We start from the raw sequence: 18,047 nt of genomic DNA, 5'->3' as shown, positions 1-18,047 counted from the left end.
TTTTAGCACCAAAATAAGCTCAAGGATTCAAGGTCATGTTTTCACTGAAGGTACTGCTTGCCATTTGCTGGCAGAAAATGGAGCCATAAGCATTGAATGGTAGGAGGGAACTACTGAAGCCTTAAAACACCTCTGAAGGACAGACCTGTTTTGGTCAAGGGTGGTTACTTCTCTGCAGCCCCGCTGTGAAGACCAAGAGGACTGGATGCTGCACAGATAACACTGCACAAGCGCCTGCCATAAGCTCAGCACAGGGAAGGCAGCACAGGATCAGGACACCCATTTGTGAGGCTCCTGTATCCACACAGCAGTCTGTCAGCAAAGGAAGAGCAGCTTTTCACCCTTCAACTGTACTGGAAAAAACCCTCACCTTGAGATGAAGTTAGGGAAAGAGGAGATGCTGCAGAGTTGCAGGTTGGCAGTTTGGAGGACACAGCAGAGCCACTTCTCACCCACTTCCACTGCAATGCTTTTTGGGTCCCCAAAGCAGAACTAACTCTTGCTGGGAGACAGGCCTGCTCCAGCCGTAAGGGCTACTTGGAGATCAGCAGGGGTGTGCAGAATTCCCCTAGGTCAGAGCTCAATGCTCCATCACACCAAGAGGCTGAGTCACTTTGTGCTGTCTGGGATGAGACAGGCCCAGGCAAAACACAGCATCACAGTGACCAGCCAAGGGTTAACAAGGGTGACCAGCCTGCCCTGCCTGCACAAAGGCAGCTCAGGGACAGGGCAGGAGACAAAACCCTGTTTGGTCATGGTGCATAGGATGCTCAGCTGCAGACTATCTTTGTGAATTAGTGATGGAGGCACAATAAAGTTTATTTTTGGCAGCACAAAAATCAGGAGAAATGTTGCCACAGAAGCACAGTCATAGCCCCATAACCAAGTATTATTTGCTTCTTGGCAGGAAAACCTCAGCCTGGAGAAGATGCTTCTCATGCGTAACCAGATCAAACAACAGTGTGATGAGTTCATGACACAGAATTGGTAACAGATGAATTGATACAGCAGTAGCACAAAAAGAGAGCACAGACAACACTGGAGTAATGATCACAGTCATTCATCCCACCCCATCCCACCAGCCCTTTGCCCTGCCCCAAAACACTATTTTTCAGGCCCTCCTCACCTCTGAAATGCCTACATTTCAAAGCATCCGAGCAAAGATGAGTGCAAAGCCATGCAACAGGCGTGATTTCCACCTCACGTAGCCCTTTCCAGACACAAAGACACAGCCCCATTACTCCTGTCCACCACAGTCAGGTTGGCACAGTCTGTGGTGGGAAGCTGGGGACAGGAACAATTCAAGGTGGTCACCTTGGACGTTTACTTGGCTCACATGAAAGGGATGTGACGGTCCCTGGCCTGTGCAGACCAGTCAATTCCTACAGTCTTATCACCAAATTATACCTCTCCACAGCTCCATGACACCTGCAGCAAACCAACAGGCTACAGACTGCAACCAGGGCAGCAAGGCTGCAAACACCAGGCTCTTCTGATTTGATCCACATGGTCACCGAACAGTCGCAATTAGCACAAAACAACGGATTTTTTATATCCCTTTAAAGGAAAAAATAATATATGACACTGACAGCACTGGTGGCCTACAGTTTGACTTCAAAATGGGGATCAAAGCTGTGACTGATCAGGATTGGGCATGTCTGGGGAGCTGGGGAGTATTATTACACGTTCAACTTGTTCTCAGGTTCCTCCTGTGCTCCTGGCTGCTGGGCTAGACAGTAGCTCTGAGGGACGCCAGCAAAATCTGACCACTCTACCACCACCAAGTTTTAGAGCAAAGGGAGCTCAAAGGGAAGGAAGAACATTATTTTTCATGGCAGTGACAGGTCATCCTAACAAAGGGAGCAGGAGAACAAAGTAGAAGGAACCTGAAGGCAAAGCCTAGGTATGGAAAGCAAAGAGGTGGGAAAAGCAGGGCTGTGGCACTATCCTGCAGAGGAAAAGGACCACACCGCCATCTCCCTTGGCCCAGTGGTGGAGAGAAGGCCCTTTCCTTTAACTAGCAGACATCTAATTCACCAGGGAGAAACACCACAACGATCGGGTGTAGAGTGCTGAGAAAAACTCTTTAAGAAACTGCAGAGATCTTTCTTGAGATCTGCAAGTGTCTCTTCTCAGCATCATGAAACAAAACTGGAACAGCTCAAAATGTGTTTTAAGACATCTACAAGAAGCGACACAGATCATTAATGGGATGTTCAAGAGCTGGAGGGCCTCGCACTATTGGACTGAAACATCCCCTCCTGTGCATCCTCAATTTACAGCTGTAATAACCTGAACAACTTTAAAATCAGACACCATTCTGCCCAGAGCACTGGGCATGTAGAGCAGCCAGGCAATGGGGGGCCATCAGTGCTGCTGCAAATCATTTAATGGAAAGACACGTTCCAGGGACCTGGTTACAAGCAGCTCTGGCTCACCCTGTGTGTGGGTCTGCATGTCCCGGGCCAGCTCCATCGGCAGCACAGAGTTCACAAGCGTTGAGATGACGGCAGCATCCAAGTTGCACATGGCTCCGAAGCACTTCAACAGCAGCAGCCGCAATGGCACCCTGTGTTCCTGCAAAAACAAGGCATTAGTTCAAACCATGTCGCAGGTGAGGGCTGACTCTGAGGCAGAGACATAACTCCTAGAAGTTCCCGCTGTTGGGAAGCCTCAGACCCTTCCAGGGTGACAGTGAACCCAGAAGCTCTCCAAGCTGTTAACAACAGCACAGGAGTTCACAAGATACTGTTCACAACTGGGCTGGCTATGGGTGTTTTGCACATGTGGTCAGAGGGCATGTGGCAGCCAAAGCTCAGATCTCAGATGCCCCAACTCATCCACTAAATGTGATAACACACCAAAAACCTACACCCATCCCCAGCAAACAGGTTGGATATGCTGGAGCCAGGATTCCCTGAGCACACTAGGGTTTTGTGAATGCTGCTCTGATTGACGTTTCCTGACAACACAATTGTAAACCCTCATCAGCACATGATGGTCAATGAACAGGACAGGACCAGCTCCTCCACTGTGATGCTGTTGGGTTTGTGCTGGGAGCAGAGGGTATAACCAGAAAGTTCTGGGACACGTGAGGAATTTCAGCAAAGACAATGCTCAACCTGCAGCTCCCATGGAGGAACTCTGATGCTGGGGTAACGTTCGTACTCCAAACTCAGCCAACAACTCCAGGGGTTCAGAGAACAGAAGTGAGCCAAGCCCTGGGACTGGGCATGACAGCAGCCAGGACAGGAGACCCAACTGTCCCCACCTGGTCAGGCTTCCTTGAAGTCTTGGTCAGAGAAGAGCAGGCAGTGAAAGCCAACAGGCTCTGTTGTGCCCCGCCTGCCTTCCCTCTGCTCTCAGATGTGTTACAGTCCCCTGATGCTGAGCTCTGACACAGAAGTGCCAGATGAAAGTGAAATGCCACAAGACTTGATGTGCTGTAGCTGAGGACTTAGGGAGAAGATGGGAATAAGTTTCCAACCCCCACGGAATCCTACAAGAGCACATTCCAGGAAGGAGAGGGGCAAAGCAATGCTGCATAGGCGTTGAAAGCAAAACTTTCATTTCTTCCTCTGAATACTGATTTCATTTCTCATTCCCAAGGCTTCTACTCACTACCCACTTTCCTAAGCAAAGTTATTTACTAATGCACAGGAGTGCATCAATTAAAAGAGGAGCAGTCACAGCCTGTCAGCTTTCCCAAGGCATCCTCAGAAATATTTCCTCTAGATATCAGTGATGCCAATGCTGTCCCTCAATGGGCTGGTAAAAGCAGCAAGCTTTACCCTTGGCAGTGCTAGCTACTGCTTCAAAGTCTGCTCTTTCACACAATTTTCATGCATAGCAGTGACATTAGCCAACACTCAAAAGGGATATGCTGCAACTCCAGCTAGACCACAGAACTGTCCTACCCAAGGGAAACATCTTATATACATTCATCATACCAACCCTGCTCTTTTGCATCTTCAGGGAAATCTCAAAAAAGAGAGAACTGGTGCATTCTGTCACCTTACCATCTGATAATATGCCACAAGGGATAGGACAGATTCAAATTCATTCTTCTTGCACATTTTCTTGCAAACTTCTGGGTCTGCATCTGTCTGGAAGGAGGAATAGACAGGTCAGCCCAGTGGCACATCAAGACACAAGGTGCCTGCTGCAGGCACCTTGAGGGATTCCAGTTCCTTTCAGATCTTAGCAGCCGCAGCCCAACCACCTCACAAAGAAACTGAAGGCAGAGCTCAGGAACCACCACCCTTCAGATTCTGCATCAAAGTGAATTCTTGAGACACGCCTCTGTCATACAGCACATCTTGGGCTGGAAACATCTAAAACATGACCTGAGCAGCACCTTATTGAGTGCATCGTACAGTTACACAGGGCAGCTCCAGCACTGTTCCCATCCTGAGAAGTACATCTCCTCCCACTCCTAAGCTATGAGGAATGGTTCCACAAACCCCCACTCTGCCTTGCCCTGCAGGCCCACGGCGAGGCGGCGCAGGCCGTATGTTGAGTGACGAAGACCCCAGCGCTTATTACAGAAAATTTACCTGTTCTGCTTATGTCAGAACTGGAGAGGAATACAAAACAGTGCCAGAGCAAACCCCTAACACAGATCATGTCATTGCACTGAGGGCAGCTCCCATATCATCACACTCCCTGGACACAGATGGGCTTGCATGTGTATTCCCACTGCTGCTCACCGTGGGGATGTACCTCTCCTGTATGCACAGATATGGTGAGATGCTTTGTACTTTCTCACAGAAACAGCTTTAAAACTCACTTTCAAGGCAGCCAAAGAATTTTCTTCACATGTAATGAGCCCCACCCCACAGATACTTCCCAGCAACAGAGGATGTATTAAATGGAAGATGTTTTAAATGGGCCCAGCAGTGCAATAACTCTCATAGACTTCCAGGTTTTCTGTGAGAAGGTGGGTTTTTTGGAGGTGAGGGTTTATACTCTCCTGTGATAGGTAAATACCACAGCTACCATGAAAAATATCTCAGTAACACTTTTCAGAACAGCTCTGTAAGGTGGAGTAGAGAGTAGAAGGCAGCTCAAGAGCGCTGCAGACCCCATATAGGAGAGCAGGGCTTCACTCTGACAGTAAAGGATGCACAAGAAACCTATGCCCCCTGAAACAGCAGATCTGATGGCAAAATAGGGGTGAAGGAGGTCAGAAAAAGGAACTTCACCAGGGCTGCCTACTCTGCTCTGGCAGTAAAGAGAAAAATTTACTCACCAGGATGCGAAGTAGCTCCTCCAGGTAGCAGCAGATGACATTCTCATCCTCATAGAGTGCCCAGCTGCGCTGCTGAGCATCATCCTTGTGCCTGGCCAGATCTGCAAAGATCACCTCCAGCCGCTGCTCATCGTGGCAGATCTGGCCCGAGGGCAGCCCCGCACTCAGGTTCTGCAGAGACAGCAAAGCCACTGGTTAGTGGGGCCCTGACAGCTCAGTGTTGTTTGGGTGCCTGTTTCCTCCAATCTTGTCTCAGGACTGGCAGCTGACCTCATTCAGTCAGGAGCTGGCAGTACAAAACAAGTTTAAGACACATGTTATTTCGGGTCTCATACTTTTGGAGCCTCTACTCTCTGTAGATTCTGAAAATCATCCTGAGAATGGGAAAAGCCAAACCCATCTGGCATGAGTTAGGACCACTGCTGCACAGCAGCTGAGCACCCCCAGTAAAACAGACATGTCCTGGACACCAAACCACCACGCTGCACAACTGCCTCTAGGAAGGAGAAGTTCCCTTTGCTGCCCACTCCCTCCAGCCTTTAATCCTTGGCTCAAGAGCAAGCACTTGTATGGTGCTTCACATGCCAACTGTTCAATACTAGGTCTGGATCCTCTGCAGCAAGGACAGGAACCAATTCACCGTTGGCTGTTTTGGTTCTGCTTTCTTCCAAACAGCAGAGCTGGGCCACCATTCACCGCAGCTCTGAAGTGTGAAGCTACTCAGCAAATTTTACTGCACATACTCCTTTCTAAAATTGCTGACAACTGCATCCCCACCACTTCTACCTCATACACAACCTTACTATGAAGGCCTCACACTTTGGTTGTCTTTCCTTCACTTTTCCTCTCCTTCAAGAAAGAGAGGGGAGTAGTTGGGCAGTGTTTAATCTGCCCCAAGAGCTGCTGTGCTCTGTGATTTAGGATCAGCCTCTAGGACCCAAGTATATCATATGAACTACACGGTTTTCTGAAATCAGGGCAAGAAGGGGGCTCGGTACATGGAACTGAGTTGGTCACAGGTGATGAGCCCAGGCACCATTAAGAGAGGCAAAGATTAATTTATAGAAGAACTTAAATGATACACACAAGGGTCTAGCAGCAGCGACAACAAGCAGCAGGAGATCAGCAAGGTGGAAGAGAACCAAGCTGAGAAATTCAAACAACAGAGAAAACAAACTCACTGAGACCAAATTCTTAACAATTTTTGGATGAAGCTGTCTTATCACATGCAGCAACGAGTCATGATCACTCAGCGGGAAAGGGCCTTTACAGTGTCTTGTCCAGGAAACCCAGAGAAGATTTAGTCCTGTCCTGGTGCAGCTCCTTCCAACAGGCTGGCTGTGCAGGCAGGGGCAGTGGCGACACTTGCACAGTCACACACCCACATGTGGACGGCCAAGTGCAGGAGCTGCACCCTTCCTGATCACCTCCCACCCTCCAGCCCTCTCTGGGAAAACCACTCCAGGTTTAACAGTAGTGTCTCACCTGCTTTTTTAGAGACAGAATTGTTAGACACTTGTTTTGGGGTATTTGGGGTATGAATTATTTAGGACTTGCAGTCTATGCTTCAGTTATACAATGAAAAAGTTTTCTTGTTGTTGCTGCTTGTTACATAATTTTTGTGAGTCAGGTAATGAAGGAAAGACTGTGCTGGTTTAACACAAGCCTCTGTACAGTCTTAAGTTTTTGGGCAGCCGTGGGTGGTCTAGCAGAAAAGCAGGTAACCAGCTGTGAGAGAGCATGACAGCTTTCAGGAGCCGAGTACAAACACAAGAGAATCTTCCACTGAATGGTGATTTATCACAAGAGCAAATACATTAAGAGAATCACTTTATCTTGCCATCTCCCCCTTCTCCTTAGGAAGACCTACAGCACTGCAGTGTCACCTGCCTGTCCTCATGTGTCCCAGCTGCTTGGGAGGGTTCTCCACTTATGTACCTTACTTGCATCCTCCTCACCAGAGCAGTGCAGGGCCAGTCCTACCTTTGGGACACTGCTGGGACATCTTTTTGGATGATCATTTTAATGAGTACTTGTTTTAATGATCACTCTATTCAGCCTCTTATCACTAATCTGCTTTCTCCAATCCTTCATCTGCAGCCCTTGACAACTCTCCCCAGCATCAAGCTCCTAATGGACTTGGATGAGATCAATCTACTAACAAGCTCTTCCACCCAACCGGTGTAACTACATTCACACTGTCTCAGTGCAGTCTCAGCACCATTCTCTGCCCTCTCACCACCAGGGTCAGGTCTCTGCTCATTAAACATCTTGGCAGCTACAACAACCTGCAGCATCATCATATGGTGGTTTCCAGGAATCTGCTGGAGAGCCCATAAGCAGGAGGAGGTTTTGGTATTTCTAACAATGCCATTTTGCATTATCTTGCTGCTTCGAATGGTTCCTTCCCCCCAGCCCAGCAGAACAAGCTGGTGCAGGGATTTTGTTCCTCCTGAGCAGCCCAAAAACATTTTAGGAACTTTATCATACCCACACTGCTCAGAGGTGACCACACCTGCCATACAAACCCAGCTGCCGTCCTGCCCATTTCTTCTTCACCCCCTCCCATTCTTCCCTCTCCACCACCCCACCAAGTGTGATGGATCACCAGTGCCATGGATACACACATCTACCACCATTTTCTCTCCATATGAGTCCCAAAACCATATAGCAGGTTCCAGGCACCTGCAGTCCAATGCACATTTGCTCCACAGACGTTCCCAGCAGCTCTGGAGGACTGGGACCCAACTACAGCTCAACTGAGATGGCTGCACATGAAGACCCTGCCATGGACCTTCATAAAGTCTCCTCCAGAAATCAGCAAAGAAAAGACTTGCCTAAGCACTAATGTATTCCTCCCACCCTCCAGATTCCCTTTTGTTACAGTATTTCACTGAGGAGGAGCCCTCCGAACAGCCCAGCCAAAGGACTCAGCCTTGAAAGCACTCACCCTGCTGACCTTCCCCTTCTCTCGGGCGAGCAAGGGGACAAAGCTCCCATGGGGAGACACTGAGCCCTAGAGCAGCTTTTGTGTCTTGTCAAAAGCAAGTCTCCTTTCAGCAAAGCTGAATCAATGAATGAATGGGAAGGCAGCCCCATGGCGTCAGGGGAAGGAGAAGGGCTCAGCCACATCAGCCGTGAGCTTTTTCAGAGCTTGTTGGGGACAACAGGGGCTGGTGATGGGCAGCTCGGAGCAGGTCACAGCCCAGCACTTACAAGGGAAACCCCCTCCAGAAACATGTCACCTCCCACACCAACTTCCTGACTTGTTCCTCCATCTCCAACACATCCAAGAACGGTTTGACCCTGCTCAGCAGCCTGGGCTGATCTATAAGATCCAACTGCACTACACATCTTTTTCAGCAGTTTTCAAGCTTAAATTTAAGGCAACCAGAGATAGGTCTGAGTCACAACTACAACACAGCAATGCTAATGTAATAAGAAGCAGATAAGTGATTTCTAAGTGCTCCCTCTCAAGGAGCAGCCAGCTTGTGCATTGGGCAATTTTTGCTGCCACACACTGAGTTTAATAAATCCTCAAAATCAACCTCCCTAGACAAGACATCTACAGTGCTACTCCCTCCTCTGAGATGGGAGATAATCCAGCAGAGCTAAAGGTAATCACATATCACCAATACATACTAATCCAAGTGATTCTCTAGAAGCTCAAAAACCAGGCAGCATCTTTAGTTCTGTCCAAATTTTCAACAAGTTGCCTTGAAAGACAGCTCCAGTTTAGACAGTCACTGCAGCAATGCCTTTGAAAAGAGGTTTCATTTCCCTTTGCACATCTTGCCCAGTCACTGTGCCACTCAGGGACAAGAAGAGGGGCCATTTCCAAGGCCGGGGTAAATACTGACACAGGGAAGCCAAGTAAGCAATTTTGCTCCTGCAGATCAGGCTTCCCCAAATAGTATGGCACCTCTAAAGCATCTTTCCTAAGGTCTGAGCTCCTCAGCATGCTCCTTGTCTCTGCTGTTCCCCCATCTTAGCCTTAAGTCACCTCTCCAAAAGCAGGAGCAGGATGCTGTCCCAGCAGAAGAGTCTTTTATTCTTTAAAACACACATGCCTGGGCAGACTCCACACTAGAGGATCAGCAAGGTAAATAAGAAGGAAGTGCCACTGCCAGTCAACCTTCAGAAGGCACTGGGGATAGAAGCGAGGTAATGGATTCTGGAATTGATTTAGTAAACCACTGAGCTGACTTTAAATTAAGACTGGAATAGGAATAGAAAGGATATAACTAATTAAAGAACATGATACAAAAGGCTGAAGCAGGTGCGGTATGAGCAGACCAAAGCTTTAAATCAAAGCTGATATCTTGCTCTGTTTTAGGGAGTGGAAGAAAAAAAACCTTGAAAAATATGCAAGAGGAGAATTGCCCACATATTTGCATGGACTGGGGAGTAGAGGGATTTCAGAAGTTACAAATTAAAGAAAAAAAGTCCTTGACCTAGAACTGACGACTCAGCAACAATTCTACGCAGAAACCCTTGAGAATGTGGAATGATTTGGTTTAATGAACAGCATAAAGTCAACGATAATAATTTGTATCTTTAAACTACACTGGTGAAGCTATGGCAGTACAACCACCCTACAAGGACACATGACTGCCCTTCCAACTGCTAGAGCTGGTCTTCTACACCAGGTGAACAACCTCACCTGGGACCAGGCCCCCACATATCAGCAGAGCTACATCCTCTGTGTGGGACACTGAGGAAAAATGCACAACCACAACATTTACACTTGAGCACTCTGCAAGCTCATCTGGGCTCTCCTAAAAGCTATACTGCTCAAGATAGGTGTGACAAGGTATTATGAGATGGGACAGGACCTTCTGCTGCGTCTCTATACACAACTGGTCATTTTAAGGTCCCACAGATGTCCTAGGTTACAGATATTGTACCAGATATGAGTAGATCCATATTTGTCCCTGCACCAGCATCAGAATTTCTTACCATCTTTTTCAGGCTGGTCTGCAGCAATGGCCATGAAATTGAGGTTTTCAAATCCCCTCTGCAGAAACCTGGCACTAAATGACTTCTGTGGAATTAAGCTTATTGTATCCCGAGTACAGGTATTAACAATAAAAATAGTATTCAAATCTTGGACAAGGTCCAAGTAACAGAAAACTGAACTTCTCAGCACTCAAGTCAGAGCCGGAACATTTGCTTGAAACAGCTAAATTTTTTTGCTGAATCTAGATCACACATTGACAGGGCATTGTAATTGGAGTAGGAAGTAATTAACTGTTGGGTTATGGCCACAAACAGAGACTTGATGATTGCTTACAGGACCCTCTATTCAGTGCAGACAGTCAACCAGAATATGATTTGATCTAAAATTTGAATTCATTAGTTTTCCATATTCAAATACCTCTGAACTGTTCATTATAATCTTGCCATTAGCAATGGAATTCCAATCTTAGATGTTTATATGACGCTTACTCCTCAGGGTTGCATTCAGCAAGTGGGAGCTGAAATTTATTATCCCTCCAAACTAAAGCAGGCGGCTGCCCAGGTGCACTTCACCATTTCAATGACTGCTGCAGAAGAGGGAGGAATACAGGATTATTTTGGCATAAGGTTTATTTAGAACAAGCTCAGGACAGTGCTCTTCAGTGGCTGAAAAACTACTCTTCCGCAGTCTTTAAAAAACGCAGGGCTGAGGCATGTGTTACAGAACAGAGAGGTTCACATTCTGTGGAAACCAGTTTTCATTGCTGTGATGAAAGACCAGGCCAGACATATGGAAATTTTGGGTGCTCCATCATCCAAAGGGACAAGAATCTGTGCAGATTTATAGTATGCATAGGCATGCTGAATGTACACAGAGGACGTGCAGCACCATAGGAGAAGTTTCTACAATTCATTATTTTATAAAAGGTTTCTATACAGAAGCTCTTATGTTGCAGGCTCCATCTTCCTCAGCTTCTATTTGTCATGGTTATAACAGAACATACCTCTTTTAAAAGTCACTATTTATTTCTTTCTCTGATTTTATGCTGCCACGTAAAGATCTGTGATCTTTCAGAATGAGAGGTCAACAACTCCTGTCAGAGCTTTTCAGTGCTACAAGTCCTGCTGCATCCATTCCCACTGCTGCTTTGCCACCTTTGCCATCCGTGGGATCTGAAAGGTTGTCATCTCCCACTGGTGTGCTCCTGTGGTTCAATTCACTGCTGTCTATCTCATCACCCTCTCCACAAACTGCAGTTTCAGAGGACACCCATCCTTCCACCACAGCCTACCAGTGCTTCCCAGCACCACGGGTTCTCTCAGCTGGTTCCACCTCTAACCCTCAGCTCCAAATTCAAGGTTATGTCATACACCTGCAGCTCATCTGGGGAATAAACTCATTTGTTTTCCAATTCTACCAGTACTTGGACCCTGGTTCCTTTGGCTAGACAATTATCCCCCTCTAGCACCTTTCCTTTGGGATCTCACTGCATTTCTCATCCCGAACATCAGGAGCTCACAACACCTCACCCTCGATGCCAGGAGGTGGTTTGCAGCAGTCCCCAGCCCAGCCCCAGAGGCATTACCTTACTCTCCACCACGGAGATGAGAATCTGCTCCATGATGCTGCTGGTGGCGGGGATGGAGGTCTGGATGTGGCCGATGATGATGCCGATGGCGACGCGGGACAGCTCGTAGCTGAGGTGGGTGTTCCTGCGCACCAGCTCGATCAGTTCGGCACCTATCGTCTTGGGCACGGAGGCCACCAGGCCACTGGGCTCTGGTGGCATCGGCTCCACCGCAGCCGCCTTCTTGTCCTCCAGGCAGAGGTTGCTGAAGGCGTCCAGGCTCGCCGGCGGGGCCGGAGCAGCTTTCTTCCCCTGAGAAGTCTTCTCCCCATCCACAGCGTGGGACCTCTGGGTCCCCCCGTCAGCCGGCGGGGCCGGGGCAGTGCGCTTGGACTGGGGAGATTTGCTGGCCCCATCCTTTGGGGAAGTCCCGTAACGGGAATGGGACACGGGGCCGGTGTCCAAGTTGCGTGTGATCGTGGTGTGGACGCTCCGGCTCGGGACAGGGGGTGGAGTGTTGGCAGGACTGGAGGTGGCCGTTGGGAGAATGGTCTCTGACACAGAAGAAGCAGTGTACAAGGTATCCAGGGATGTCGTGCTTATAGAGGAGGCACTAGAAGCTGACCCAGGAATAATTTCAACAGCATCTGAAAGGGAACAATTAAACATGCCTTAGCAACAGCATCAAAGGAAGAGAGAAAAAAACAAATTGCTACAGCACAGTCCATTAAAAGGCTCATTGTGCATGCGACCAGAGCAGTTTAACTCCTCTTCCTGCCTCACTTATCTCAAAGCAAAATTGTACCAGTTCTCTCTGGAGCATTCCCATACAATCACCTCTTTAGAAAGGGGAAAGCAACTCTATTGAGATGAATACCCTTCAAAGGGCTTAGTGTTTTACGAAGGGGAAGGGAGGGAGGGAGGGACAGGACTAAGGGACAGAAAAGCCTTTTCCCCCCTGGCTTAGCAAGGGCCTTTTTCTGCATTCAGGAACTAAACCCTCACTTCTGAATGATGGTGCCTCAGAATTGCAAGACACCAAAGGCTTCACACAGCAGCCTGCACCTCCCTCTTGTACACACCTCATGGTTAGCACTGATGGTGAAGGAAACACTTGACTGACAACACTTCTAGTCTCTCCCTTTCAGCACTCTCCAACATTTGATCACGAGCCCTGCAGCCCTGCTAGCACCCACTGCTTTCACAAGCCTTCACATTATTTGCTCTACTGCATTTGTCCCCCCACCTCCAGTTTTGACTAGCTCTAGCAGTGGGAGTCCCACCTTCCAAGGGAAAAAATCCACTACAAGCAAGATTTTTCTTTCTTTTAACCTGGTCTAATATACAGTTTTGGTAAGTCTTATCTGTTAGTTTCTAGTGGGCAGAAACATATCTGGGTCCTTCACTGACTATGAAAACAGTTACTTGGGCAAACAGTGGGCTATCTAGAGCTTCACAAGAGCAGCTGGTGTTAGTGCTGGAAGAGAAGGAGCTGCACCCCATGGGGAGCCCAGCTCCCAGGGAAGGCAATTACTCCCCACCACACCAAAGGAAGGAGCAATGGGACAGACATTAAATGCCTTTGCTGCACCTCTGCAGGCAACTCCAACCCTTCCTGCTCCATCAGTTCTGGGAGCCCTCCACACTCCATCCACTGCTCCACCCTAAGGCAAGCACTGCCTAGGCAGGAAAACTGTGCCCTTCACTCCCTCAGGGGTTCAGCATCCCTCTTGATCCTCTTCCTCCTCGAGGACCATTCATGAATCACAGCTCCTACCGTGCTTCATTAAATCAAGACAATGAGTTGAAGGAAATTGACCTTTGCAAACTCCCACTACCACAGTGAAAAATGGCTCAATACCATTAAGTACCATTAAGGAAGCTGGTGCCAGTCCCAGGTCTCAATTAACTACCTGCAAGTCAATAGTTCTGCCCTGCTCCACGCAAGGGGACATGAGTGGGCTTCAGATGGGCTGTGTGTCACTAATGGCATCACCATCACAGCACAGGAGAGCACTTGGGCAAGCTGGCAGCAACTCTGCAGGATGACCATTGCCTCTGCAAGCCCAACCACGCTGAAGATAGAGAAATTCCTGCCCCATGGTCCTGATATGAAGTGCTCCTCACTAGCTGCTCCTCTGCCTGTTGGCAGCACACAGGCAGGTGTGCCCCTGGTATTATTACTGCTCCCTACAGGCACCAGCCACCGATTTTATGGAAATCCCACCACTGTACAGAGAAAGTGTCAGACAGATTGGGAGTTAAAAGCAAAACTTGAGACTGCATTAAAAGCCAGTGAGCACCCCTGGTGAGCACCTCTGCACTGCAAGGGAACACTCCCTCTGCCTTGCTGGGAGATGACCATGGAGTCTGCGGGAGAAAAAGGATCTTGAACCACTGAGGTTGTGCACTGGCCAGACCAGCCACATGAGCAGGCAGAAAGTTTGCTCCTTGGAGAGCACCACAATTCCTAGGGCGACAGACACCAGAGGAGCAGGAGAATGCTGTACCTGGCACCTATCCACAAGCATCAGGCTGCCCCGACTCTCCCAGATCAAAGAAGGCTTGAAGAACCATGGACCACCAGCTCAGGACCATTACATTAAAACCTACAGGAATCTAGGCTATACATATGCTACAGACAGAGATATATTTATAAGGATATAAATCCTATAGGAATTTACAGCATAGATTAGGATGCTCTTCTAAGCACAAAGCAAAAGCATCCAGGCATCCTGGCTGTTACGTCGCCCAGTGTTTGTTTTGTGCCTGAGATCTGGAAAGCTGTTTGTCCTTACTTTTAATGGGAGCAGCAATCTGTGCGTTCTTGCGCTTCTCCGGAGGTGGGGGGGTGACAGGAGCAGCACGCCGGGCCTGTGGTGGGATCTATAAGGAAACATTTCAGAGCAATCAAAGGAGGTTGATGATAAAGACATTCTCTGTTATGAAACCTTCCTTCACGTGTGCGTGTGTACATTTGTCCTTACATCTCTCTCATCATTCAGGGAAGTTTTCTCAGGAGGACAAATATTAATAGGCAGCTTCCTAGAAGAACAAAGCAGGACTCAAGCTGGCTTCATCCCCTCCCCGTGACAGGCAAAGCAGCCCTTGTTTAATTGCTGTGTTCAGCGACACACGGCACATACATCGTGTAGACCTGTCAAGCATTTACTCCTCCTTTATTCCAAATGCAATCCCACACACTCGCTGTGTCTCCGCATTACTCTCAATAGCTCCACAGAGGCTGCAAACAGAGTGCATATTTACACACTCTTCTGGAGAGCTCCATTACATCAGCTACAAATACCCCTGCAGAAAGACAAAGCCAAGGACTGGAGACATGTAAATGCCTTTTCCATGCTTTCAGAGCTACTTCTGTTCATGCAGGGAGAAAACAGGGCTAGACCCTCTGTGCAATACTACACTACCTATAGCAAGACCTGCTGGGAAAAGCTTTTGCCGGGGAGTTGCATTAATTCTCTCCATCTGGGATTTCTCCTGTAAGTCTCTTCTTCTAGGAACACCAAGCCAGCAGTGCACAAGCCCCAGATCCCGATTCCTACACTCATCTTTTCCTGTCAGATCTAAACACCACGATCAGCGATATCACTTTCACCCAGAATTACTCTGCTGAGATGCAGCCTCAGGGTTAAACTCTGATCAGTAGGACGTCACTGAACACAGCAGCCAAGACAGGTGGGAGCACACTGCATCAATACTCCAGTCCTCACAGCCCAACAGCTCAGGGCCAGGAGACTCAGTTTGGGACCTCTTAGGACTTGTGTGATTCAGAGCCTGCTGCCTGAAACATGTCTCTGTTTTTATGGGATATTGCAATCACTGTCTGGGGCAAAACCACCCAGGGCAGCACAGGAAGAGAAAGGAGGTGATGGCCTCAATGTCTCAGGTAACCCAGGCTGAAGCCCGTTGGAATCTGTAGCAAAATTTAGTCCATTACAAGGGTGAATTTTCAAGGTTTGTTTAGCTCTGGATGTGAAGTTTTTCTGTGCCTTGTCATTACTGAACAGGCCTGTAACTCCACACAGGGCACAAAGCTCTGCCACCCCACAGTGAAAATCTGAGACAGGGTCTATCTTACATATGTCTATCTTACATAGCTCAGTACAAAGAGAATGAAAAATGTACTTTTTCCCCCTAGATTCAGGAAGGGCAGAAACCTCCTCTGAAATGGGAGCGAAAATAAGACACTTCACGAGCCACCTCAAATGTTCAAGACTTGATGCCAAAATCTGACAATACAGGTGAGGTGCTCACAGCCCATGACTGGACCCTATCAGACAAGTGAAGATGCAGCAGTTTGCACAAAGACTTTTTAAAAAGCATCTCTCAGTCCCTTTCTCCAACCCAGCACCAAATACATCCAATCTTTTACTATGTCACTGAAGTCGCTTCTTTATGAGCCCCTTCAGCTGGTGGATTAGCACGAGACACTGCTGCAGACTCCCAGCCTGAGCTCTCTGCTCTTGTCAATCCACCCCACATTGTTCTCTGGGTGCAATGATACATGATACTTGCATACAGCTTCAAAAATGATCCGTGTCAGTCCAAAAAGAGACTGCACAGCTGAGAGAGGCCAAGCAGATCAGGAGGGGTCTCTGCATCGCATGGTTGGCAGGCTGGTCCCAAATCCAGAAGGCTCAGCTGTGCTAAAAGCAGAGCCCTCTCTGCAGAGGGATGGAGCTGACAGCACGAGTCAGAGCTGCTTGACATGGCACGGGATTTAACAGACAGGCAGGCTCGGAGCTTAGAGCAGACGCATAACATTATTTGGAGATAGCTAGGGTTGGGTCATTCTGGAGTACTTCCATGGCCTCACTGGCTCTTCCAAATTTACCACGCAAGTTTAACACAGTTATTACAGACTAATGCTTAAATTAATAGATGTACAGCTAACACTAGCTCAGCCCTGCCAGCCTCATTTAGATGGCCACGCACCACAGTCCAAGCGGCTGCGATGGGAACGTGAAGCATCACATGAATTTCCCCAATGCCTGCCCAGGCTGGGAGGTGCCACAGGGTCAGGAGTCATGAGGTATAACTGATGGCCATCCCCAGCCTTCACCCCACATCCCAGCCCCTGCCTGGGGCCAAGAGGAGGATGTACAACACCAACCCTCCCAAAGTAAGGGGAGAAAACATTTGTGCAGCTGCTGTGTGGAAGGTGACCATGCAGGAGTCCCTGCAGTTCAGATCCCCCCTGTTCAGAGGGGAGAAGATGAGGGACCTTACCAAATGTCCAGAGGGAAGCAACTATACTTGTGTTGTATACTCCCATTCCCTAGGCCTCTACAAGGGGGCCGTGAACTTCCCCAAATCTGCACATTTTACACATCTGCTTCCTCCCCCTTTCCGTTTTGCAGAGACTGATAGCAGAGGTTCTGTTCCCTGCACTGCTCAAGACAAGAGCTGACTCAACCATAACACTCCCATTCCCTTCCCAGCCAGGCAGGCAGAGAACACCACCACTCACTCCTTCAACTCCTGGGAACAATGCTATTACAGTAGGAACCTTTAAACAAAATAACAAAACAATAAACCAAACGAACAACCTCCCACCCACCACCTCCTCCAGGCAAACTCTGCCAAGCCAGACACACTGGTCTGCAGCAAAGGTTTCTGAGATGAGCATCACAAACCCACCGAGCATGCACAAACACAGCAGACTGACTAAAATACTCTGAGAGCCCAACCTCCTCCTTTGACAGCTGGTATGAAACTGCCCCAGCCTCCCACCTTATGCTAACTGTAGAGGAGCTGAAGAGAGACTCAGCACCATTGCCATCACCAAGTGCTTCAGCCAGTTCAGCCCTGGGAGCAAAGCCACTGAGAGGAAGTTTGCACCTCAAATTTTGCTTAAGTTTTCAGATGCAAACATTGAACACACCTGAAAATCCCAAGCAGTGAAAAGCACATGCCAGACCTCTGCTTCTCCAGAGTTAGTTACAAAGTTTGGATTGCAGTAGGTCTCCTCTTAGGCTGCTGCATAACCAGTGGAAGAAAGCAATGCTGCTTCCTCCACTTTGTATATTCAAAGCACACAGGAAATCCGTTAGCTGAACTGTTAAAATCTCAAGGAGCCCTTTCAGCAGAGGGCTAAGCTGGAAGCCCTTCGACTGCATCCTCAGTGCCACCCAGGCAGAAACAGTTCTTTGTCAGCCAAGGAATTTGTCTTCCTCCTTTTCTGACAAGCAACCAAACCACAGACAAATAAAGACAGGGAATCAGCATGGAGAATGGGATGTAAGGTG

General features: G+C 48.3%; 1 protein-coding gene across 1 annotated transcript in view; it reads right to left on the bottom strand.

Annotated features, from left to right (window-relative positions):
• Window positions 1-18,047, bottom strand: part of NCKIPSD (NCK interacting protein with SH3 domain) — a 52,818-nt gene that overhangs the window by 11,386 nt on the left and 23,385 nt on the right. The window contains exons 4-8 of the mRNA XM_027728963.2: window positions 14,577-14,664; window positions 11,797-12,425; window positions 5,252-5,422; window positions 4,020-4,106; window positions 2,439-2,577 (exon numbers count right to left, since the gene is read on the bottom strand). Coding sequence (XP_027584764.1) covers window positions 2,439-2,577; window positions 4,020-4,106; window positions 5,252-5,422; window positions 11,797-12,425; window positions 14,577-14,664 — 1,114 coding nt within the window. The remainder of the gene's footprint in view (window positions 1-2,438; window positions 2,578-4,019; window positions 4,107-5,251; window positions 5,423-11,796; window positions 12,426-14,576; window positions 14,665-18,047) is intronic.

Source organism: Pipra filicauda, unplaced genomic scaffold (genome assembly GCF_003945595.2).
Source record: "Pipra filicauda isolate LSUMZ 115617 unplaced genomic scaffold, ASM394559v2 scaffold165_size2600900_pilon, whole genome shotgun sequence".
In the NCBI taxonomy this organism is placed as follows: Eukaryota; Metazoa; Chordata; class Aves; order Passeriformes; family Pipridae; genus Pipra; species Pipra filicauda.
Note: the sequence above shows the minus strand (reverse complement) of the source record. Positions and strands in the feature narration are given on the sequence as shown.